Source organism: Labrus bergylta, chromosome 21 (assembly GCF_963930695.1).
Source record: "Labrus bergylta chromosome 21, fLabBer1.1, whole genome shotgun sequence".
Lineage (NCBI taxonomy): Eukaryota > Metazoa > Chordata > Actinopteri > Labriformes > Labridae > Labrus > Labrus bergylta.
The window spans coordinates 18,215,648-18,239,940 of NC_089215.1; the positions used below are offsets into that span (position 1 = coordinate 18,215,648).

The window sequence follows — 24,293 nt, forward strand, 5'->3', positions numbered from 1 at the left end:
TTTGATCAAATGTATTGAACACTAAGCAGAAAGCAAACAATGACACAGGTTTTCAAGTTCATCTGTATTCATGTTAAGTCATGACAAGTTTTTATAATGAAACATCACTGCAGTATAAGGGTCAACACAACGATGTGCCTTTGAAACCAGATGCAAAACAAAAAAAAAGAAAATCAGCTGTAGAAGTGTTTCACAACTTACAATCCTGTCACATTACAATCCTTTAAAGCAGCGATAACTGTCCACAACGACTCAGTATGTTCAACAGTACAAATAAATAAGAGAACAGCTGTTCCGACGGAGGTTTTAAAAAGACCCTGTCTGGATGCAGATCAGCCTCCTCCGGCTACATTAACAGCGACGGTGATCACTGAGAGTGGATCTGTTTTTTATGCATATTTGTTGTTAACAGCACTTTGTAAGGTTCAGGTTTAACAGGGTTTCAGTGCCAGAGGGTCAGCGTCCTGAACACAAAAAATGTCACTACTCCACACACTCTGAAAGCCACTGTCATCCAAACTGTACATTCAATAAATTAACATTGCATTGTCTTGTTCAGCAACCAGTGAAATGACTCTAAATTACATACTTACATTAGATTACAGGTAGCAGTTTCAGGTAGGTACAGGGGGGGGGAGGGGTTGCGAGGAAAGACATGACAATACGGTAGAGGAGAAAAGGAAGGATGGTTAATGTATAGCACAAGGTTGTTTAGGCGCAGTAGTGATGACATCATCGGTCCTTTTGGCCTCTAATCTTTGTTTTGTCCCATGACTGACCAACAGTCCCATTAGACTTCAAGTTTTGAACACACAGATAGACGTGAGTCCAGATGTGTTTTTTTATCTTCTTTTTTCTTCTTTATCTTTACTCCTCCTCGCTCCTCCTGTACACTAACCCCACCGCCTCCCGCATTGGTCCGTGGTCACACATTAGGATCAGCTCTGATCTGATGAGACTGGGCCGGGACCAGCTGAGTTGTGGCCTCCTGAAGGCTTCAAGGCTTGTGTTTAAAATGGGCCTCCACTGCAGGGACAAGCATAAAGTTTGAGTTTGACAAAGAACAGGAAAATAGTTATTTTAAATGTAGTTTCATATGTGTTGCTTTAAGAGCACAACAGCTTTATTGTTGAAGTTGCTCAGAACAAATCATCTGTACTAACAAAGTGGTTTTACGGTATGAAAAGTAAATATGCATGAATATAAACTGTTTCTGATTACTTTCCCCTAAAGTAGTTTGACAAACATTACATGTTTAGAACTCATACATTTATTTGTCAGACCTTTACGACAAAGGATTAGGGCCATGTTAAAGACATTTTTTTTTTTTTCCAAGATTAAAGTCGTAAATTCACAAGAGTTAGGTCTTTGACCTGCTCCTTTGTAAAAAGTCACAAGATACCACTTGAATTGAATTGATGTTATACAAATAATGATTGATTGATTGGAAATCATAAATATACAAGATTAAATAAACATTTTTTACCAGCTTAAAGTTGTACATTAACAATAATAAAGTTGTTTATTTAAGATATGAAATTCATAAGTCAATTTAAATGAGGCTATGGTTCAAATGATTATTCTGAAAGGTCGTATCTTAAGAGCAGCGAAAATGCTTAAAGTGGAACAAAGCCATTTGTCTGCCACAACAGAGACAATTTCCTCTAAGTCAGTGTGTCTGTGGTTCTATCTCCATAAAAGCCCCACTTTCTTGCAGCATCTTTTCAGGGTTCTGAAGCTCAGCAACACAACTAATGTGATATGAGAACTTGTCAGACTGTTGTTTTAAAGCAGCTCATTCCACAGAGAGTTCACACTCAGTCAGTTTAAGTTACACAGGAAGTATCGCCAAAATCTGTGAAACCTATATTAAAGTGTAACTTCACAAGATGCTCCATGTTCCTCTTTTTTTCATACAGAGGTCTGCTGCTCTTCTGATAAAACTATACACTACATAACGACTTTAATCTCGTAAATGTACGACTTAAATATAAAAATGTATGGATTTATTCTCGTAAAAAAAAGACTTTAATGTTGAATCTCAGATTTTTCGCCCCCTTAATGCGGCCCTAATGCTCCTTCGTACATGTTTGTTCAAGCACATTCCAATAAAGTCATTTTATGACTAAATCCAAGGTACCATGTAAAGATTAGAAATGAATATTTTCTGCCATTGTTTCTTAGCAGAAATAATCTAATTATTCATGTATCCTTCATTCAAAAGAAAGTTATGATATTGATATTTTTCTTCCCAAATGATCAGTTAAGTATTTCAGTGTTTCCTTTTCTTCATACCTGCATATTCCTGTGGCCTCATTGGGCGATTTATGACTCGCTGAAAGGCTGCAATCCAATCCCGTTGCTCAGCCTCTGTCTCGCAGGCAAACAGGAACTTCCTGTCCGGCGTGACGATGGTGATGCCGTGGTTCCAGTGGCAGCCCTGTGTAGACGGGGGCAAGCCGGACTGGACGGTGTAGCTGTTCTCCTTACTGCCGATGAACACCTCGCCACGGGCATAGGCGTCCTGGATACAGAGAGAGCATGAGGGAGGTGTGTACAAACCAAAGTGATCAGTGTGAACTAAAAGAAAGGATCTGAGGGGGGAAGTCCTCTTCTTACCAGAGGGTCTTTAAAGTACATGAGCCTCCTGTCATCCATAGTGAACCACCTCTTCTTGAAGCCCTCCGTGTGCTGTGAAAGGGCAAAAGGAATGAAAATGGTCACAACAGGTCCACAGGTTGTCTGCTTGGATCAACAAACTGAGACCTTCCCCTTTTCAAGAATTTAATATAACATTCAGAAAATGTGTGCTCAAACAGGTTGTTTGGAGATTTTCCCTTCATGACATCACAAAGGGCAGTAACCCCTCCCACAGGTGGGTGACACGCCCACAGCTAGGTGTGTGTTCTGCCCTCTGAGTCTGCCTTCTCAACGTAAACAATTGGGCATGGTGCAAGAACGCCCAAGCCCTTCCAGAGAGGGGCGTGGTCAGACACAACTCATTTACATTTAAAGCTACAGACACAGAAACAGCCTGTTCTGATCAGGGCTGAAATAGAGGGGTTTATATATATTATATATTGGCAAGAAACTTCACAGATATGTTTTGGGGAGCTTTGAGACTTATTTAAACTTGTTAAAAAGTAGGATAATATATGACCTTTAATGCTTGACCTCCATAAAGTATTTTCTTTTTTTTTAAAAGGAGTGAATGATATAAATACAGCACAAACCTTTGGACCTGTTTTCTCCATGAAGCCTTCCCTCATGAAGTTCCGGGTCAGTTTGGGCACCAGCTAGAGAAGAAAGGACAAAAGAGAATCACATGAATTAATAGTATTACACAACAGACATACTGATGACCTAGAAACAATATTTACAAGTCCTGTAAGTGTGTGATAAGGTCAGTCCTCCTTACCTCCTCATCACTCGCTCCAGGGAAGGCTACCTGTAGGTAGTGGAACCTGGCTGCTCTGATAGAATTGAACCAGTCCACCATTTCCTGAAAACAAACAAAAAAATACTCTCAGACATCTACCACGGAAATTCACACAGCATCTCTTCATACTTAAGAAGTTCTGGCACTTTTTGATTCTCTGATAATGTAGGCATCTCTTCTCAAAGGGAAGATAAAGTGAAAAGCATCTGTGCCGTATGAGTGCTGCAGTGATGTCGATAACTCTACAACAGAACAAAAATGAAGGGGGCACTGAATGAACCTGATGAACTCTTTCTGTCGCACACTTCAGTAACACAACTCAGCCAGCAGAGGGAGCAGGGATTTTTCTATCTCAAGGCTCCAGTCACTCCCCTGAAACACTCCTTGTTGTTGTTTTTGAAAGAAATCTGTTATCTCTTATTTTTACTTATATATATATCTATATATATATCTATATCTATATATAGATATATATGTATAGATATATACTTTAAAATATGCTTGCACATCCCTGACAGCTGCCAAGCACAATGGGAAGACGTTGATGTTGGAGGGGAAATGTCATTTCTCCCATTAACCTATGATGCAAATATTTTAGCCTTGTGATTTTATTTTAATGTTTATTGTTTAATCACCCGAGATTTTACATTCTGAGGGCCAGATGGGAAGCTTTGGGGGGCCGGATGTGGCCCACTGGCTGCCAGTTGATGATCACTCCTGTTACCGTTTGGTAAATGGACAGTACATATATAGACTTTTTCTCGTCTTCCAACACACAAAGGCAGAGGATACTATGCACAGTGCCCATCAGTATTAACTGATCTCATTCACACACAATGCTGGCTATAACACTCAATTTAGGGTTTACTGTCTCGCACGAGGACAGTTCAACTTGTGGACTGAAGGAGCTGGGGTCGGACTACAAACCTTCAGATTATGAGTCAACCAACTCTACCAGTGAGACAAAGCTGCTCCCAGCACCTCTGAGGGGCTTACTCTGACATGTTAGGACCCAACAGATTAAATGTTACTCATCATTTACTAATCATTTTGGGGCTCTTTGGGCTGTTCACACCAAACACTAAATAAAGTAGAACTCTCTGCTTTAGATAAAAGGATAAAACCAAGACATACATTTTTTAAATCTGCATTTCTGTCAGCCAGGTCATGTTTAGTTGAATTACATGGGAATTTAAAATTCCTTTGAATTAAAGGAACAAAATTGCTGTTTTCACATATGCACTCCTGAACATGTCCAGATAATTTCACTGCTCCGGATATTCTCCTGACCTGGGTGTTCACATATGCTCCTCACAGCAGGAAACTATCCCCGTCAGACAGGAGGGGGGGGTCTTTCATTTTAGATTGTTTTTTAATCTAAAATTAAAGACCTGGAAGCAGATTGTAAAGGATGTCAATGCTTTTAGGTTAACTGCCCGATCTACTGACTTCCAGATTTGATTGATAGATGGTACTTTTTGAAATTATTTTAAAATGTATTTTTGGGCTTTTGATGCCTTTATTGTAGAGAAAGGATAGTGGATGGAGTCAGAAATCAGGGAGAGAGAGTGAGGAATGACGTGCGGGAAAGGAACCACAGGGGGGATTTGAACCTGGGCCGTCCCGCTTGAAGGACTATGGCCTATATACTTGGGTCGCCACTACGCTACCGGCGTCCCACAGACATTTCTACTTTAATGCAAATTTGAATGTTTTGTAAATTGAGTTTCTCTCCCTTTGTGTCTCTGTCTGTAGCTTTTTGTTTTTGCTGCTTATAGTCTTGCATAGGTCTACCTTGGAAAAGAGGTTCTTAATCTCAGCATGTCACTGCTCTGAAGATAACACTTGACACAAGAATTGTTTTAAGGGTACAGCATTGTGTACAAGCAGTTTGTATGACTGTTAGAAAATGTTTGACATCAAACCTTAGCATCGCTGTGGTAGACGAAGATGTTCCTTGTGCTGTTATCTTTCAGGTAGGTGATTTGCAGACCACAGGGGTTGCCGATCTTGGCTGGTTGGAAAGTGGCATTGAGGGTCTCAATTTTCATCACTGCTTTAGGATCCCTTGCCTTTATGGAAGAGAACAAGAAAGCCATTAAGATCCAGTAAAATGATATAAAAGTCTCTCATGCCTGAGTAAGGATCTCTAACATGAAGTGAAATGTCTCTGCTCTACACACCCTTGAAAACCTGTAAAAAAGCTGTAGCGTCTCACTTACATCCTGCTTGTTGAAGTATTTTAGTGCTCCCTCTCTCTCAGACAAGATGAACTTTCTGCTGAGAAACTGACCGTTGTCTCTTCCTCGTTTCCATAGAAACCCCTCTCTGTACCCTGCACAGTGAAAAAAAAAAAAAGGAAAGAAAGTGTGATTAGAGAGAGCTGGCATCAAACACCGGTCGAGCAGATGAGAGATTATAAACAGTTGGTTTTTCATAATGGTAATGATGAGCTGTTGTAACACGTTGGTGTAAAATTATATTTCAGTTATTAGAAAAAGCAGTCACTTGATATCGCATTTACAAAAGGAAGGGAGAGAGAGACACACACACACACTACACCATATCAAAAACAAGAGAGGGCAGGAGTAAGCAGGAACTGCAGCATGAGACAGCACTAGGATTTTTTTTTAAAGTTGTTTATGCACCAAAAACCCTTTCCTATTTTTTATAGGTATTCTACTTTAACGCCTGTAATGCTTTCTTCTTCCTCACTCTCTTTTGGTTAAACTATCTGCCTACACTGCTGCCTTACTCTCTTTTGAATTCTATTTCCATCACAAGGGGCGGCCACGGCCCAGTTAATAGAGTTGGTCGTCTCTCAGGGGTTCGATCCCCAGCTCCTGCATCCACATGTCCGATGTGTCCCTGAGCAAGACACTTATATCCTCCTTTTCAACCAGTTCAACAAAGTCTCAGAGCTCCCCAAAACATGTATGTGGAGTTTCTTGTTATAAATCTACTCTGATGCTGTTTTTGATCATGTCTATAAACCCCTCTATTTCAGCCCTGCTCAGAACAGGCTGTTTCTGTGCCTGTACCTTTAAATGTAAATGAGCTGTGTTTGACCACGCCCCTCTCTGGGAGGGCTTGGGTGGCTCGGGCTTTCAAACTACATGCCCAATTATTGTCAGTAGCAGACTCAGAGGACAGAGCAAACACTTGTAAGATCAGGTCCATTAACCATTTACAAAATTACATTTCTTTCAAATCTGGATCTGTTTCTGCAGATTAATGGTCAGAAGATGTCAGAGGGAAGTAAGGTGGGACTGAAATCTGAAAAAGGAAGAAATGGTTTCAAGGCTGTGTCAAATTACTGTTGAAAATAATCCAGGCTCCTTTGGGGTATCAGAACATGCTATCAAATTACAAAATGATATGTTATAACCTTATTCTGGAAGTGAGCATGATAACAAACTGCCCCTCATTTCCACTTCCAGCAGACAGGAACAACAAATGCATTCAATTTCAAGACGTATCTTTAACCACCCGTCTGTCCCAGTCCAAAATTCTGACTCATTTTCCGCTCTGTTTTGGTCTCCTCCAACTTCCAAAGGAAATATATATTTTTTTAAAGCTGTTAAGTATGAACCTCTGTTCTCTAGCTAGCTGCTGACTTTGTCCCTCTTTTGTTTGGTGCCTTAGTTTTTTTTTTGTTTTTTTTTTGCATGACCTGCTGCAATTCAAAAATAAATCTAAAAAGAGGGAAGTGGAAAACTATCATACCGAAACGAAAAGCAATAAAACAATGTACTGTAAAGTTCTGGGAAACTTCTGAGTTAAAAATAACTTTATATCATGAATATGTTTTTTTTTGTATTCATGCACACTTATATCTACTTCTCCTTTTTTGGTGTTCATTTCAATCTTCCGCTGCCATCGATTCGCTCTATTCTGTATTTGTTTCCTTTTGTATGTGTGTTTGCTTGTTTTTGTGGTTTTGACTTTCTGACATGAAACATTCCCCTACACAGGCATTACATCATCGATCAATAACCCTCCTTATCCTCCCCCCCCCCCGTCCTTCTTGCCTGACACTCGTTTTCTTCCTCCTATTCTTTGCATACTGGATCAATATTGACATTGGCTGCTGTGGAGGCCATTCGTTACTGCCAGTCGTCAATCTCAGCTTCCCAATGACACACACACACACACACACACACACACACACACACACACACACACACACACACACACACACACACACACACTCTCTCACATACACTACGCTGATGGGATGCACTTGCTTACAAAAGAAGGATAGAGACCACACATAAAAATATATTCAAGTGACTCCTATTATTACACTGCATGTGTGTGAGTGCGTGTGTGTGAGGTTCTACCCTGTGACAATAAATGGATGAGGTCACTGCAAGCCTATGAGGAAGCTCCATTTCAGCAAAACGTGAAATGTATACTAGTAGAGACACAGACACACAAAGCAGGAGTAAGAAGCAGAGATGATTCACTCGTCGTTATTCTTATTTAGACTAAGTTTAACTTTAATGTCACAGAGGTGTTGTAAGGCTTCCTCAGAATGTTGACATGACGTTTTAAAATATTTCCTGGCAAGTTGTGTTTGACATGTTTCAAAATGGGTTATACGCTTATCTGACAAATTTAAAGAAAAAAAAAATCAGATTACCCCAATTTATTACCCCAATGTATGGATTGCAAAATTCAACAGGCCGGCGATTTCTCTTTTTCCAGTACTCTTGCTCAGCTGAATAACTGTCACTTGGCTAGATCACACAGACTAGTGTTGAAGTCAAGACCACACTTACAGAGACCGAGACATACGCCAGACCAGAGTGGTCCGAGACCAGACCAAGACATTTAGGGATCGAGACCATAAGTATCACTGAAAAATCCTCATTCTGTGTTCAGGGGGCGTCTCTCATTTAGAGTTGTGGTAACCTGGCCTACAAATGACTTAAATAAAAAAAAATGTCCTTCCTTCCTTCTAATCACAGTGATGACGTGGAAATCTAGCCTATGAGTGGTGGTCTTGATGTAAAACCCAGAGTCCACCCAGTCTGAGACCGAGACAAGACCAAAAAATAAAATGCGTTCGATTCCAAGACAAGACTGAGACCTTCAAAAAGTGGTCTATCTCTCAGCATAAAAGAAAATTGCCCATGATAAGGGTCTCTGTAAGAATAGTAGTTCAGTAGTTTCAGCGGGCACATACCTGAAGAGTAAGGCTCCTGTTTCTCGATAAACTCAAACTCATTTCTCTCGTACTTGGCTCTGATCCACTGCTCTCTCAGCAGCCTGGAGGCAGAGAAAAACAAATACAGTCACATCACTCAGACACTCAGATACTGGCCTGATCTGCACACATATTACTAAGTCTTGATCCAGAACAGAAAAAGAAGGAGGGAATGCAATACAATTCCCTTTGTACTCTTGGCTGTGACACTACAAGTATGAACTTAATCTATAAGCAAAGCAATTGGCTGGTTTACAAATGATAGAAGCATGGCCAAAACGAGGTGTTTTTATAGCTTCGACTGATAGAATGAGTACTTACTTGCAGTCTGTGTGTGTTGGTCTGTAGTAGAAAGCGGGGACTTTCTGCTCATATTTGGCCTTGGCTGCTGTGTTTCCGAGAGCAGCCACCAGCTGAAAGAGAGACAGGACAACGCCACCTGGTCACAGTCACATCTAATCTTATGTCATCTAACAGGTGAGATATTGTAGTGCAAGCAGGGGCGTGTCCAGATGGGTGGACAGGGGTGGCATGGGCCCCCACCTAGAAATCTTATTGGCCACCCGACAATCCTAAAATGTGATTGACTATTTGCCCTGTTGTGTTAAAACCAACTTTTTTTTTTTGGAAAGGCTGCTAGTAATTTTCTTTACATATTAATGCCAAAAGCCACCCCTGCATAAATCAAGGCCCCAGTTAGGCCACCCCAGTCAAAAGAGTCCGGACACGCCCCTGAGTGAAAGTACATTTTAGATTTTAGAACAAATCAACCATGTGTGATTCTGTCTACACCATGCTGCTAGTAAATACATTGAAGTTGTAAAGATATATGTTTTCAAAGTAAGAGATTTTAGAATATGTTTTGACCTCACTTGGATTTCAAAATAAAACCACAGCAAGTAAAAGTAAAAACATCTTATCCTTTGAAACCTGACACTTAATGCTATCCACAAACAATATCAGGAAATGCACATGACAGCAGTCAAGGAATTTGAACAAAATAAGATCGTCAGAATGAAAATTAAATAACATGTTATTATAATCATAAATGACGGCAACAGATGATATGCTAAATCTGAACTGTGATAGAAGTGGACAAAAAGGCCCCATCAATGCTATGGGATTTATGGGTAACTGGTAACACTGCAGTGGGAGTTGTCTGGCTTCTGCTCTTGTTCCCTCCATTGTGTGTTACATTAAAGAATAATCCCTGACTCCAATCCAGCAGGCTGAATCCCTCAACACATCTCCACTGTCCTCTGCCTGCTTTGGGAAAAGACGTAGTGTTATTATTTTAATTTTAAAGGTAAAATAGCGGCAACAAATTATTTTTACGTTTGTACCATCTATTTATAACTGTACTCCAGATTGATTTTTGACTGATTGATATATTGATTAAACGTTTAAGATGTTTGATAATACCTTTTCAAGAGATTAGGAAATTCATTAGATCATTTTTTATGACTTTTTTCAAATCTCTTACACCTCTGATTGAAGGTTCTTTACCCAGTTTGAATATTGAATGCTTCACAAGCTGAGCATTTTTTAGCAGTAGTTCAGATTATTTAATATCAGAGCCCGACCGATTAATCGGCCAGCTGATAACATCAACCGATATTAGCCTATCCAGTGACTATTCTATAGGCTAATTTCAGATATGCAGATATGCGTCGATACTACTTGATTTATTCACCAGTCAAATTGTATTTCATTTGAGTATCATAGTAACCCAGCTTTCACCAGCAGAGTGAGCTGTATGTATTACAGCAAGCATTATTACTCTACAGAGTGTCGAGCGGTGACGCACGTATGCACAGTTACTTTCCAGTTCAGTGACCATCTTGTCTTCATTATACTGTATATCTTTCTCTTCAGATCAAACATAGATCTAAGAAAGATATCGGTCGATATATCGGTATCAGATCGGTATCGGCCCCAAGAATTCCATATCGGTCGGGCCTATTTTAATATAACTTTTATGTAGCCATAATCAAACAAACTTTATTTGTATAGCACTTTTCATACAGCGCTGTATCACAAAGTGCTTTACATAAAAACAAATCAAATAGCAACAACATGACTCCCTCCCCCACCCTTACCCCACAATCCAAGAACTAAGGTAAGAAATGACTAGATAAAAAACAGGTACTGACGGACTGAGGAAACATTATCATTAATTCTTAAAAAAATAAGCGAGATAAAACTAGATTCAGTTAAAAGCCAGACCATAAAGGTTGGTCTTGAGTTTGCTTTTAAAGTTATTTACATTGTGTTCTGCCCTCAGGTCTCCAGGTTAACTGTTCCACAGACGTGGTAATAAAAGATGTCCGTAGGTTTTAGTTTGGACACTTGGAACAACTAAAAGACCACTTCCAGAAGACCTAAGGGCTCTGGTGGGCTCATAAGTTAAAAGCAAATGTGATAAATAGGTGGGAGCAAGACCATTAAGAGCTTTAAAAACCAATACAATAATTGTAAAATCAATTCTAAAACATAACAGCCTACACATTAGTTAGGTCCATGTAGAACACTATAGGCATCTTGATAAACTGAACTGTTGTAGCTTTAAGACAAATGTTGATCCTCTGACTATTGGAGTTAATTGGAGTGGGGCCACAGCAGCTCCTGAAGTCTCAAGAATAAACTCTGGCATCCAAGGATCAACCCTTAACTCTTCCAATAAAACCATTACGTAAGGGGAGATTAAAAACAGACTCACTGCCAGTTTTACCCAGAGCAGAAAAAAATCCATTCATCCCCATTTACCACCTTCCTACCCGCCCGTTAAGTTCAAATCCCCATTGCACCCCAATTAGTGCCCTCCCACATCTCCTACTTTGTCTAATGACTCATCTCAGCTTCACCTCCCACATAGTCCTGTTTGTCACCCAGCGATGGTGTTAGGTACTGACTGGATTCATCCGAGGGGCAACTTGAAAGTAGAAAAACACATTTTCGCCCTACAAATGGCAATCGCACAAAATGTACTCATATTTCTTGCTGACATATTTCTGCTAGGGACATGTTAGAAAGGTAACACCAGTTTGTATCTTTGAACACATATTAGGAAAGTCCAAGTCCAACAAATGAAATGAAATGTTATTGATCACTACATGAGGTCAGACGTCAGGTCAGCAAAACTGACTTTTCAAGAACAGATAAGAACTCATTTTCCAGCAAAAGTATAACAAATAACAGCTAAGCATAAAAAACAAAATCAAATAATGTTCAACTATTTGATAGAAGCCATAGATTACCGCTGACATTTCATTTCTGTTCTAGTCCTTTGTTTCCCAGTTTCCAATCACAGCGACCTCCCATGTGTACACGCTGAACATGAGCCAGCAGTCGGGTGGGTGAGAAATGCACCTACAGCATGTCAGCAAACAAAGCTGCTTCCAGTTTCAACAATCCATCACATCGCCTTAAAATCAGCATGTTTCCCAGCACTGCTTTGTTTTCAGTTACATTATCGAGAAAATGTCTCCTGGCTGGCTTGTTACTATAGAAACAAAAACACAACGGGCCAAATCAAGTCTCGGTATTACCATGAGCTCCTTATTTAATATTTATTGTCCATATTTTATGCCAATTCATACACTTCACACATAACTAAATATGCACAATTACTAACTGCTGCACCCAATGAGCATGTAAACTGACTTTGGAGACATTTCAGGTAATTATATTTATAGAATCATTTGTGCAAATTGAAGTGTTCTCATCTGAACAGTTTTAACAAAATAAAAAAGTGAAAATATCTAGTTAATTTCAGGAGGACTGCTGTGGATATTCTCCTGACCTGGCTGTTCATATATGCTCCTCACAGCAGGAGACTATCCCTGCCAGACAGGAGAGGGGGGGGGGGGGGGGGGGGGGCTCCAGGGGTCTCCTTAGGTAAGACGCAATGTAAAAAAACGGTTCGAATCCGACCTCAGCCTTTTGCTGCATGTCATCCCTCTCTCTCACCTCCGAACATTTCCTGTCTCTCTTCACCTGTCTTATACAATAAAGGCAAATATGGCTCAAAAATAAATAAATAAACCGGGGTAAACATGGTAAACATGTTAATTTTTCTACAGTTAAGTGGTGTGTTTGTGACTTCCTGTCTCTTGGAGCCAGCCTCAAGCAGACCCTCGACGAACTGCAGGATTTTACAGCTTTGATTTTCAAGACTGGAGGTTGCTGCTTGATCTTACATCAGATAGTTCCCTCTTCATTCCCCTTACAGTACAGAGCTGCTCTGATGATTCACCGCCAGCAGGATGACTCTAAATACTTTTACACTTTTTTTTTTCATCTCTTGACTTCGCTTTTTTTTACTACAGCACTTGCAGTCCAGTGGTGTGAAATTCTACTTTTCACGCTCTGCTAATTTTGGAACCAAAAAGGGGAACATAAGAGACTACTGTTTTATGTTGATGACAAAACCACAAACTATCAACCCCTACCCCAATGATGTTGAAACAGCTTGTGCAGTAAAAATAGAGACTGTTCATTTTGGATTATTGCTGCAGTATAAATGTGTTAAGTATGCTTCCTCCTACCTCCACATCACTTGCGTCCCATGTTTCCTGGATGGACTTGACCCGGCTGATGTGGGGAATGCTCCGATGCAGGAGTGAGCAGGCCTGGCAAACAAACACACCTAAAGTCAGCGACGCCCAGTCCGGCTCTGCGGAGGGAAAAGGAGGAGACAAAAGAGAATGTGGAACAGGAGGCGTAAAAGGGCGGGAAAGTTAGTTTGGGAGGAAACACAAAAGGAGAGGGAAAGAAATCGAGCAAAGCAGCGCATCAGAAGGAGATAGAGGCTTGACAGAGCAGCAACAATAGGAGCATCAGCGCAGGGTTCAGGCTATAATAACTAAAAGTGCTGATGGTGGCGCTGTCAGGAGGTAATAGGAGCAAAGTAAATAAAACAAATATTTCAAGGGAGTTTCTGCTCTCATGAACGTGGGGGAACAAGACAGCAAAAATGTGATTTAGGGGAAAAGCTGCAAAGCCAGGAAACAGACATCCTGGGATCTGATCACAACTAACAACATACACACACACACACACACACACACACACACACACACACACACACACACTCACACACGCACACACTCAGAGCTGGAGAAATTAACAGCTTTGCCCAGAAAGAACATGAAAAAAAGGAAGACCAGAGAGGCTTTCTCTATCAAATGTGACACGGCAGAACCATCCGTGGGTGTTCAGCAAGGATACATTGAGTCACTCAGTCACACATACACTTTGAGTCTGTTCATGCTAATAACGTTAGAGTGTGCCAGAGACAGTTCAAGGTTGTATTGAGAAGTAGGCTAAGTGTTTCAGGTGTGTGTTTAGGGGAGGGTGTGAATGAAGTATGGCCGTTTTGCACCTAAAGTTAGAGATAATCTGAAAGAAGAAATGAAAACTCATCAGGCATAGAATGGAGTCGTTGTCAGAGCACAAAGATTTAAGTGATGCTGACATACAGACAGAATATCAGTGGACTAGGAACAATAAGTTTATGCCTTGGCAGTGTGAATTTGATCATATCAAAAAGAAAGTAAGCATCTCCTCTTTAAGCTACTCAACGGTTGATTGTGATACTTCTCCGAGTGTATCAGTAGGCGTATAGTGTTAGATATTCTATCCACAGTCTCTTTAGATAACCAGGAAGAGATCTGCCTCATTGTTGAGACCACAACCAAACCGAGTGCTACCGTTCTTCCTTCATCCACACATCTTGCTCTGCCAGAAAGTGTCGGTAACAGTTCAGGACCAAGGACAGCGCAGGCTAAAACACCACAGTTTACTTTATTATAAAAAAAAAAACCCAAACATCTGGAGCCTTTATTTCTTACATTAAGATTGAAGGACTGCCAGATCTAACACTTAAATTGATCTTTTCTTGTCACACTTGAAAAATGAACAAAATTCGAGGCAAAAGTATATGCAACATATTTGTCTGTCCAAGCGTTGTGTGATTCTCTCCTGGCAGAAGTCCAGGATGATAAATTATTGAGTTGACTTCAAACGACTTGCTGAATACAAGTTAATGCCCAGTTTCAGATCCCTCCTGCTGGTTTTACTTTAATACTGATACTACTGCATCCATGAAAAACTGGGACATGTTGCTGCAGGAGCCCGGGATCGAACCCTCGATCTTCCAGTTAAGAGTCCTAGTATTATACCTCTGCTTGTTAACGTATTGAAATAAGCATTTAACTCAAGGCCCTTCCTTTGCCTCTGTGCTTAGTCACTGTCACTAAAGACAGCTTTGTAGCTAAATTAAGTGATGACATCATATAAGCCATCGTTCTGTGTTTTATTAGATTTACTTGGAACAAATATAAAATTTGAAATGGTTATTTGAGTTGACACATCAAACAAACATATCATACATTTTCAACCAAAACGTGGACTGACTTGTGCAGGGGTGGCCGAAGGTTTGTGGGCACACACATGAATACAGAGCATTTATTTACACCTGTCTACAATAATCACATCAAATGGGAAAGTATGAGCTGCGACGTAAAAGTGCTTTATTTATTTATTTATGTATTTTTTTAGGATCCCCAGTTGTACCCGAGAGCTAAGCTATTCTTCCTGGGGTTCTAGTTTTCTGGCTTTAAACAGTCAGACAACCAGAAAAGCACGATACAAGCTAATAATAGCAACATATACATGAAAAAAGATATGTCTAAAGTCTAAAGTATTTTAAAAATGTGTTTAAATTGCAAACAAACATCTTCACACTGAAAACTATGAGCTGCATTTTACAACACTGCCTGCATAGTGGATTTCAACATAAGCCTCTAATATCATCCCCACCACGTTTTCTCTCCCTCTCACCCTCTATTGAAGCTGCCATTTTCACACAAGGAGGCCCTCAGTGTGGTGCACCATGTGAACACACACATGCTCACCCAGTGTGCCATGCTTAAGGGTATCATGGGAGAACCAGTGGAGTTAGAGAAAGGGAGGGAAAGGGTGAAAGAAAAAATGTTCTTGAATTTCTCTGTCCTTTTACGGCTGGAGAAAGCGTAGATGGAGATGCCACGGAGCAGCAGAGGACGGGTTCAGAGATGAGGAGGTGATGGAGGAGAGGAAAGGAGGGAAGGCAGTGAGGGTTTTTGCTCTTTCTCAGGCAGAGGGATGATATTAACTCACAAGATACCCGGAGGGTATTACTGAAATCCATTATAATCTCTTTTTCGATTCACCACTTCAAACCCATGACAAGTGGGCGATATTTGTATAAATGTCAACTCATCGTTTAATCTTTATGAATCGTGATGGACCACAAAGCACTTGAGATAGATGCTTGTAGTAATGTGCAGAAATCCAACCTCTCCCTTTTTTTTTTTCTGTTACATGTCCTTTTTCCCTGTAGCATGAACACACACACACACACACACACACACACACACACACACACACACACACACACACACACACACACACACACACACACACACACCTACACACAACTCTGCTGACACAAAAACACACACAACCAGCCATCCAGCAATGATGTCATTGCTGTCTGAGCCAGGCCTTACAGAAAAGCAGACAGCAATCAACCAACCACATACTTACAGACGCATGAACACACACACATGCACAGGGCTTCCCCCTCTAAATGTACATTGAAGGCGTTTCTCTGCAGAATTGCTGCAGACAATATGTGAACAGGAGGTTTTAAAAAATATCCTGGTTGTCTCCTCGAGGTGCTGCACATCATCTCCCACTCCTAAAGATGCACGTTTTGCAAGATTTACGGGCCTTGTTTTATGGATACACGACAATATTGTGTGTTTTTTTTTTATCACCACAAAAGCTTGAAGAAAGAAGCGCCTGTGGGGTTGCTGCAGGCCAGATGCAGGAGAATGAAGGAGAGGAACATTTATACAATGACAGCCTCTGTGCCTGTGAGAATTTGCAGACACTTTTCTGCAGATCATTTGTACATCTGGGCAGTCTATCAGAGCCTTGTGCCGTTGTGGGGTCAGTCAGATATCAGAAGCTGTCTCCCTCTCATGTATCGCCTTGACATCTTAGGCACCAGCACAGACTTTAGTCGGAGAACATTTGACATATTATTTTGAATCAGTTGTAGTGTGTCTGTATTTGCTTTACGTACTATGAATCAGTCAATCAATCTTTATTTATATAGCGTCAATTCACAACAAATGTTATCTCAAGACACTTCACAAGCAGAGCCGGTCCAGAACGTACTCTTTGTTTCACTTTTTACAGACTCATCATTAATCCATCATTAGCATAGCATTTAGCAACAATTTGCAATTATGGAGGGGAAGAAAAAACTGCCCTTTAAGAGGAGGAAAACGTTGAGTACAAACAGACTCATGTCGAACTGGCATCTACAGAAAGTGTGGAAAGATGGAGACGAATAGAGACAGAAAAAGTCAGCAAACTAAACGAACATAACTTATTTAGGTGCTGAGTGGTAAAAAAAAAAAATCACTATTAGGGCTTTCACACTTGCAGAAAACTCCTGAAAAACTCCTGGTAGTTGCAGGGGCAGCTGTATGTGTGAGCGTATGATGCACAAAGACTCGCATCACTATGGCTCCCAAACGTAGGCCTACTTATTTATTTACTGTATTATGCATTAAAGAACAAAACGTTTCAAGCACGATTGGGCTCTTCCATCAGGTGCTGTACAAAATACAGGTTCAGGTGTTATCTATGAAAATCATGTCCTTTGAGTATTTTTCCATAAATGTTTTCCTTTTAAACTGAAAGGCTGTTAGAAGCCAGGACGGACTCTTCAGTGCGTCTGAATCTTTCTCATTTGAGCCGTATCATTCATACAATCTCAAAGATTTCAGCACGCTCAAATTGGACCGTCGGGCTGCCTCATTCATGCTTATCCTCTCGCGGCTGCGAGGCTACGAGCCGGCGAAGAAGAAAAAAAGATTAATTATATTCACAGAGTTGTACAACTTAGACATTATAAACCGACTCTCATCCTCCCACCTCTCTGTGGAAGAAGGTCGTGCATGATCACAAGATTCCAATTAAAGTAAGGCGCACCACTATCAGGCACATACATCTGTAAAGAACAGAACATTTCACCTGACGTGTGGAGCGGTGTTCATGCACAATACAGAATTAACAATCGCAATGTTGGACTATTTAACGTAACAAAAGCACCCCCAACATCTACCCCCATACAGAACGCCTTTTTTTTTCCTTTGCTAATCTTCTCCTGTACATGTGTAGGTGGTGTTTTCTACAGTAAGCCTGCTTTCTTTCTGCGGTCAGATTTCAGCAGTCATTGTAGATAATGTGTTGTGGAATTATAAAAACAAAAAAGAGGCTGAATCCTCAGTAACTCTTTTTATCTGACACCTATCCCCTGGCAGCTGTTACAGGCATTAAAAACGTCAATGAAGAAATAGTCAATCTTCTCACCAACGGTCCGGTTTGCTTTTGCAGGTCATAAAAAGGAATCGCTTTAAATTGCAGTCTGTTTTATAAAACTGCTCACAGGGGCATTAAAAATCATTGAAGAACAGTCTGGAAGGCAGTGAGGGGGCTGCCATGCCGTACCCCCCCCCCCCCCCTCCCTTCCCTACGCCTCCTCCATGTCATTATCGTTTCTGCTATTCAACAAACACCGTCCCTCGTATCTTCAGAGGACTGCTGAGACTTCTCTCAGGAGGGGATGACTGGTGTGCGCGTCCTTAGCGAAGGGCAGAACCTCAGTGCTGCTGAGCTAAAGAGAACGGCCTGCTGTATAAGCTCCCAGCTCAGCCTCTTGGAGGTCTCATCTGAGCACACCAGCAGGAGAGAAAAATAGGAGAAAAAAAAAAAAGAAAGGCAAAGGTAAGGAAGGGCAGAGTAAGAATGACTAAGCGTAAAAATCCATGAGCAGAGTTGCCTATTTGTGCGGTTTCAGACCAATTAGAGCAGGCTTTCTCTCGGCTTAGGGGATGTTGTATCTGTGATGGAAGATAAGACGGGAGTGAGGGAGGACAGCTAGGTCACCGCTGGTGATGTGATGTCTGTCTTAAGTATGTCAGACAAGATTTTCACACACCAATCCGGTGGCCATGTTGGATGTCCTCAGCTCTCAGCTATCATAACATGGTATATGTATACACCTTTTTTAACTTGGAACTAGATGTTTTATTATTGACACATCTGGCTGACTTCATTCATATTGTCACAGTTTTAATATCTTGAAAACAACTAGCGAGGACTAACAAGCATGTCAACTTGGTCTGTCGTGCTTGTGTCTTTCTGTAACCTCGTATCACACGGGTAATTACACTCTGCGTCATTACACAGCCTGCTTCTCTCAGGGTCGAGGGGTGAGGCAAGGACGTAACCTCAGTCCAATTCTTTACAATTTATATATGAATGAATTCGCAAACCAACGATCCACATCACCTGTCCTCTCCCTGAATTTAATTAATTTTGAATACCAAATCAATTTGTGTGGCAGTAAGATCTGGGGACCAAAATGAAAAGACTTGCTCTGTAAGAACCTCTTAACATTTTCAAAGAAAGACCCACAAAACAAAAGCATGTAGAGCAGAACTTGGCTAATACCGCCCTCGTTCAAAGTACAAAACGGGAGCTTGAAATTGTATAAATACCTAAAAACCACTGACCCCCAGACCCAGACTACCCTGAGCTGTGTAAGGATCTGAGAGCCAGAGAACACCACGTAATCCTCTGGTCCAGAGGCTCCGCCCAGATAACAATTCTCATTACAAGTTGGGCGGCTGTGGCTCAGTTGGTAGAGTCAGACATCTTTTAACTGGAAGGTTGGGGGTTCAATCCCCAGCTTCAGCAACAACATGTACGATGGGTCCTCGGGCAGGACACTGCTCCTGCTGCTTCGTCAGCGGTGTATGAATGTGTGTGAGTGGGATTAGTTAATTCTGATGGACACTTTCCATAGCAGCCTTGACCATCAGTGTGTGAATGTGTAGGTGTGACCTGCGGTATAAAAGAGCTTTGAGTAGTCAGAAGACTAGAAAAGTGCTATAAAAGTCCATTTACCATTATACATGTTTATATAAAACAAATATTCATAAATATTATATATCGGTGTTATCTTTAATTTGTGTTGTTTCTGTCTATCTGACTCTCTCTCTCTCTCTCTCTCTCTCTCTCTCTCTCTGACGTAGCCAGTCAAAGCTAATTGCAGACCACCCATAGAGTCCTGTTGAGGTTTTTATACGAGAAAGTTTTTGTTTGCTGTGGTCAACAATTGCATTATAATGGTGGGATTGTCGTGTATTTAATGTGTAATATGACAACGTTTGTTGTGACCTGATGCTACATAAAGAAATCTGCTTAACCTGATGTGACTTTATTACCTGTTATATCTTAGTAGCTATCCTCCTCACCGCCCTCTCACTAACTTTAGCTTACACCTACTCCTGTTCAGTGCTTGTGTGTTTACTTTGTTGTGGGGTGTTTTTAGCTGTAATGGAACAGTGATGCTTTTCCGACAAAGCCACTGAAATAAGATCCCGGCCGTTTCCATCTGGGAAGGAGCCATGGATTCTGCATTAATAATTCACATCTTTACTTTTGAAAGTTGTGAATTATGAGCCTGTGAATGCCTGATCTGTTGGAATGGTCGAGAGAAAGTTGCCGTTGTGATTGATGGATAGTTACCCTTACACTTCTCATGGGTTCAACCTGCTCTCCTGACATTTCTTGGAATAAGCACGATGCTGAAAGGGGGGATGAATGTGCATGAAAGGAATTGATGGATTTATATTTGGCCACTAAGCAGCTTCACTTGCTGTTGTGTTTAAAATGCCTTGCTCAAGCTTATCTCAGCAGACACTGAGGAAAGGAGCGCATATAAGGCTTACTGTACCAGCTGATGAATCAATCACCCAGCATTTACCAGCCTCTGAGAGCATTTTCCCACTTAATCGGGGTTAAATTTGACTATGTAATGATTGCAAAGGTGTAATAGGTATCTGCCAGCAAAACTGGCAAACTATCTCAGCAGGGAAACATTTAGAGCTAATGTTTTCCATCGACACTGTGGGTTAAGAGCAGCTGTATTTAAAGGGGAAAATGCTGTGTGGGTGACAATTAGCCATGTCAGAATAATGTAGCTCTATACTTTGACACAGTTGTGGATACATATTGCTTAATACAAACCACAGCTGAGGCTGATGGGACTGGCAGTATTATTGTTTTTTTTAATCAACAAAAGTATGCAGCAATTTTATATTTTGACTGGAAGATTACAGAGATCCCTAATTTGCCAAAATTCTTCCAATTCATGATGTTGTTACGACTGTAAAAAACAAATTGCCCTGGGATAAAAAAGGTATCCAAACTGGACTCAACTGATGTGGGTAACCCCTAAAAGTCAACAATGACTATCACCACCAAGAAGGCTCCAAGTGTGATCACATTTTCTCACATCGATCTCTGGTCATTCTTTTTACACTAACTGTGAACTGAGCGACATGACTCAAATGATGAACCCTCAAGTTAGCATTGCAAACTAACATTACACCATAAAATGGATTAATCTGCGTCTACAAACAAATTGACCCAATAATTGTAGTTGTTAAAAAAAAAAAAAAAAAAGGTAAATAGTTTATGGATGAGCTTGTATATCGCTTTTCTAGTCTCCTGACTACTTAAAGCGCTTTTACACCGCAGGTCACACCTACACATTCACACCCTGATGGTAGAGTAAATGTAAAGTGACCATCAGAAGTAACTAATCCCATTCTGGACATTCATACATCTCAGCTGAAGCAGCAGGAGCAACTTGGGGTCTTGCCCAATGACACATCAGACATGTGCCTGCAGGAGCTGGGGATCAAACCCCCAACCTTCTGGTTGAGAGATGACCGACTCCACCACTGAGCCACGGTGGCAGTTTCAAATCAGGAATCAGCGTTCTTTAGCTCTTTTGTAAACACAAGCCATCAGGAGGGACATTAAGCCAAAGCTACTGCTAGCTCAGGTGCTGCTGAACTTGTTTTAAATTGAAGTTAACCTCAGTGTCCACGGTTCACGTGGTTCTTACCTGAAATACATCTGTTGAGGTCTACTCCTTTCAAAACAAAAGTGATTATGAATGTTTAAAAAAAAAGGAATTAGTCTGACGACTAAAATTGTTAATTGATAAAATGTCAAAGTGAATAAAAAAGGGGAGATGTTGGTTGGTAATGTGTCATGCTGGCTCTTACAGAATATTCAGATTACAGTGCCTCTTACAAGAGAAGTATAAACCTAAGACACATACTGTATTATGCTAACAAAAGAATCGTGAGACGCCCAAAGATTCCCAGCCCTCAAATTTGATATTTCAAGTATTTGAACCTGAAGGTGTTGTTGGAGAATAGTAAGGTAGGAAGATAGCGTAATTCAACCACTGGGGCCCATGATTGCTTTACTGTGTTTAATGACAATCCATCGAGTCGTTGTTGATCTTTACCTCTCTAATATTTGTGGCCATGAGAAGTAAAGGGACAGATACTGTGCAACTATCAGCACCACAACATTTTTTTTTCAATTTTTGATTGCACTCTTTTGGTCAAAAAATGAAATCCTTCCTCAAGTGACTGTGTGCTCGGACAAAGCTATCTTATTTTGCGAGAGCTCCTCTGGCTCCAATCACTGCTCCCGCTACAGCCAGTCCTCAAAGGAACTGTAACCAGGGCCAAAAAAGAAGAGGCCTCCTGGGCAGACTGGGCTCCAATCACTGGGCGTACATCCCGTACTGGAGCCTTTGTGGCCACTTACTGGTTTATTGCCATTCCAGTGAGAAGAAAGGAGGGAGGGGGGGGGGGGCATGAAGAGAGATGATTAAAGGGGGGGGGGGAAGCATAGAGAGAGAGGGGACAGAAAGGGAGGATGGAGAAATGCTTTCAGGGATTTTAAAGGAGAATAACCCTGCAAAACAAAACATGCGACTTCAAAAAAAAGACACAAACATAATGCAAAGTCACCAAGCTGTGATGAGGCTGCTGATAGGGAGGAACATGGTGACACTTTGCAGACAACACAGGCTTTTTCAGCAATAATAGCTGTGAAGGTGTGAGTTGACGTGGCTTTTTGTACCCTCACACCATGGCAGTGTTTTATGTGTTTATTGCGCATAGCGGTCAACAGTCCAGTCTATAGTGCTGTTACATAGGCTACCTGCAAAAAAAGGGTGTTTTCAGGTGGTAGCCTATGTGTCCTGTCTGGCCTCTTTACATCAAAATCTGGACCAGACTCTTGGGTCATGAAGCACCAGTTGGCTCGCTAAACTAAACCTTGTGCGTAATGTTTCAGTGCAGGAGCATGCACCAGCATCGGATGCGCTCAGCTCGGCTCTGATCAGCCGGGGTCTGCTTACCTGGATTGCCGCAGTCCGCGCACGTTTCGTTGCCCGGTCTCGTCAGCACGTCCTGCAAGAGCCGGTTGTTCCCCTCCGGTTCCTGCGCCATGGTGAGTGTTATCAGTCCAGCCTCACCGCGGTGGGAGTGAAAGCCTTGCCCCAGAACATCCGCTGCTTTGAGCCCGACCAGACCTACACACAGCCAGACAGACAAGCCGAATCACCTGTCACATCCGAAACCTGAAGAGGAGAGACAGAGGAGGAGTGAACACGCTGTACGAGAATGAACGAACTGTGCCGAGGTTACAGAAACCCCCCTCCTCTCTCTCTCTCTCTCTCTCTCTCTCTCTCTCTCTGATTGCTCTATTACCGAGTTCCCTGACTGCACAGTAATCAAGACTATATGTAACCATCGTCTCCTCCTCTTTCCTCCGCCTGTCTTCTCTGTCTCTCCTCCATTCGATCACGTCTTATGTGAGAGAGACATCCAGTGGTAAACCAGCAGAACACATTTAGGCTATTCAAAAGGAGCAACATTTCATTTTTCTTTTGCATCGGCCTATATATATATATATATATATATATATATATAGTCATTCCATTCCTTTTCTTTTCTTTTTTTATTTATAACTCAAAATTTCCGAGTATGCTCAGTATTGAGCCTTTTTGTGATTTTAGCCAATCTGTTGCAGTTACAAATACTGTGACTGACAGTCTATGATAAAACAGAAGGCTATAGGAAATGTAAAAACCTGAGACTAGCCTGCACCTGTATGTTCTTCAAAATCAATAATAGGCTGCTGAATAAAAATCGGACAGTGAAATAGGCTATACATATATATATATATATATATATATATATATATAATTATTTTAGGTTAATCGTATGGCTGTATAGTCTTGCCTTACAGTGTTTTTACACAATTTTAATGTGTTATGTTGCAATTGTGCATTAATATTGCTGCAGGCTTTATAGGCTACAATGTTGTGTTTGGTAGCCTATAATAGAAGGCTATGTTTTAAATATTGGATGAATATTTACAGCAGGCGATGATATTTTTCGTATCTGTTTAGTTATTTCTCAACAGTGTTCTCAGTTTGCCAGTTTAAAATCATCAGTTTCAGATTGAGAATGATTAGTCTAGAGAAAAAATACTTAGTAGTCCAATAGTAGACCTACAATAGACTAGAGGCGTTTATTTATATTTAACCTATTTACATAAAAAAATAAACACTTTTTAACTAGTTTGATTATTTTGAGGATAATTTTTAGTCCTTAATTCAAAACTGATCAGACTTTT

At 40.9% G+C, this 24,293-nt stretch overlaps 1 protein-coding gene across 1 annotated transcript; it reads right to left on the reverse strand.

The window, feature by feature from the left end:
• Positions 1–49: 49 nt before the first annotated feature.
• LOC109994834 (arf-GAP with dual PH domain-containing protein 1) lies at positions 50–23,448 on the reverse strand. The gene is made up of 12 exons (XM_065949722.1): positions 23,363–23,448; positions 23,011–23,232; positions 13,199–13,326; positions 8,973–9,064; positions 8,631–8,713; positions 5,662–5,774; positions 5,365–5,511; positions 3,419–3,502; positions 3,234–3,296; positions 2,620–2,691; positions 2,296–2,524; positions 50–1,026 (listed from the first exon to the last, which is right to left on the reverse strand). The coding sequence occupies exons 2-12, from the start codon at positions 23,099–23,101 to the stop codon at positions 998–1,000; spliced, it is 1,131 nt and encodes a 376-aa protein (XP_065805794.1). The 5' UTR covers positions 23,102–23,232; positions 23,363–23,448; the 3' UTR covers positions 50–997.
• Between the last annotated feature and the right edge of the window lie 845 nt (positions 23,449–24,293).

What these genes read in the sequence shown, in the direction of transcription:
- LOC109994834 (XM_065949722.1), bottom strand. Translation starts at nt 23,101, where the DNA reads ATGGCGCAGGAACCGGAGGGGAACAACCGGCTCTTGCAGGACGTGCTG. An exon ending in CGCGGACTGCGGCAATCCAG is followed by an intron (nt 13,327 to 23,010) that starts GTAAGCAGACCC and finishes TTCCCTCCGCAG; the next exon opens with AGCCGGACTGGGCGTCGCTG. An exon ending in CTGGAGCGAGTGATGAGGAG is followed by an intron (nt 3,297 to 3,418) that starts GTAAGGAGGACT and finishes TTTCTTCTCTAG; the next exon opens with CTGGTGCCCAAACTGACCCG.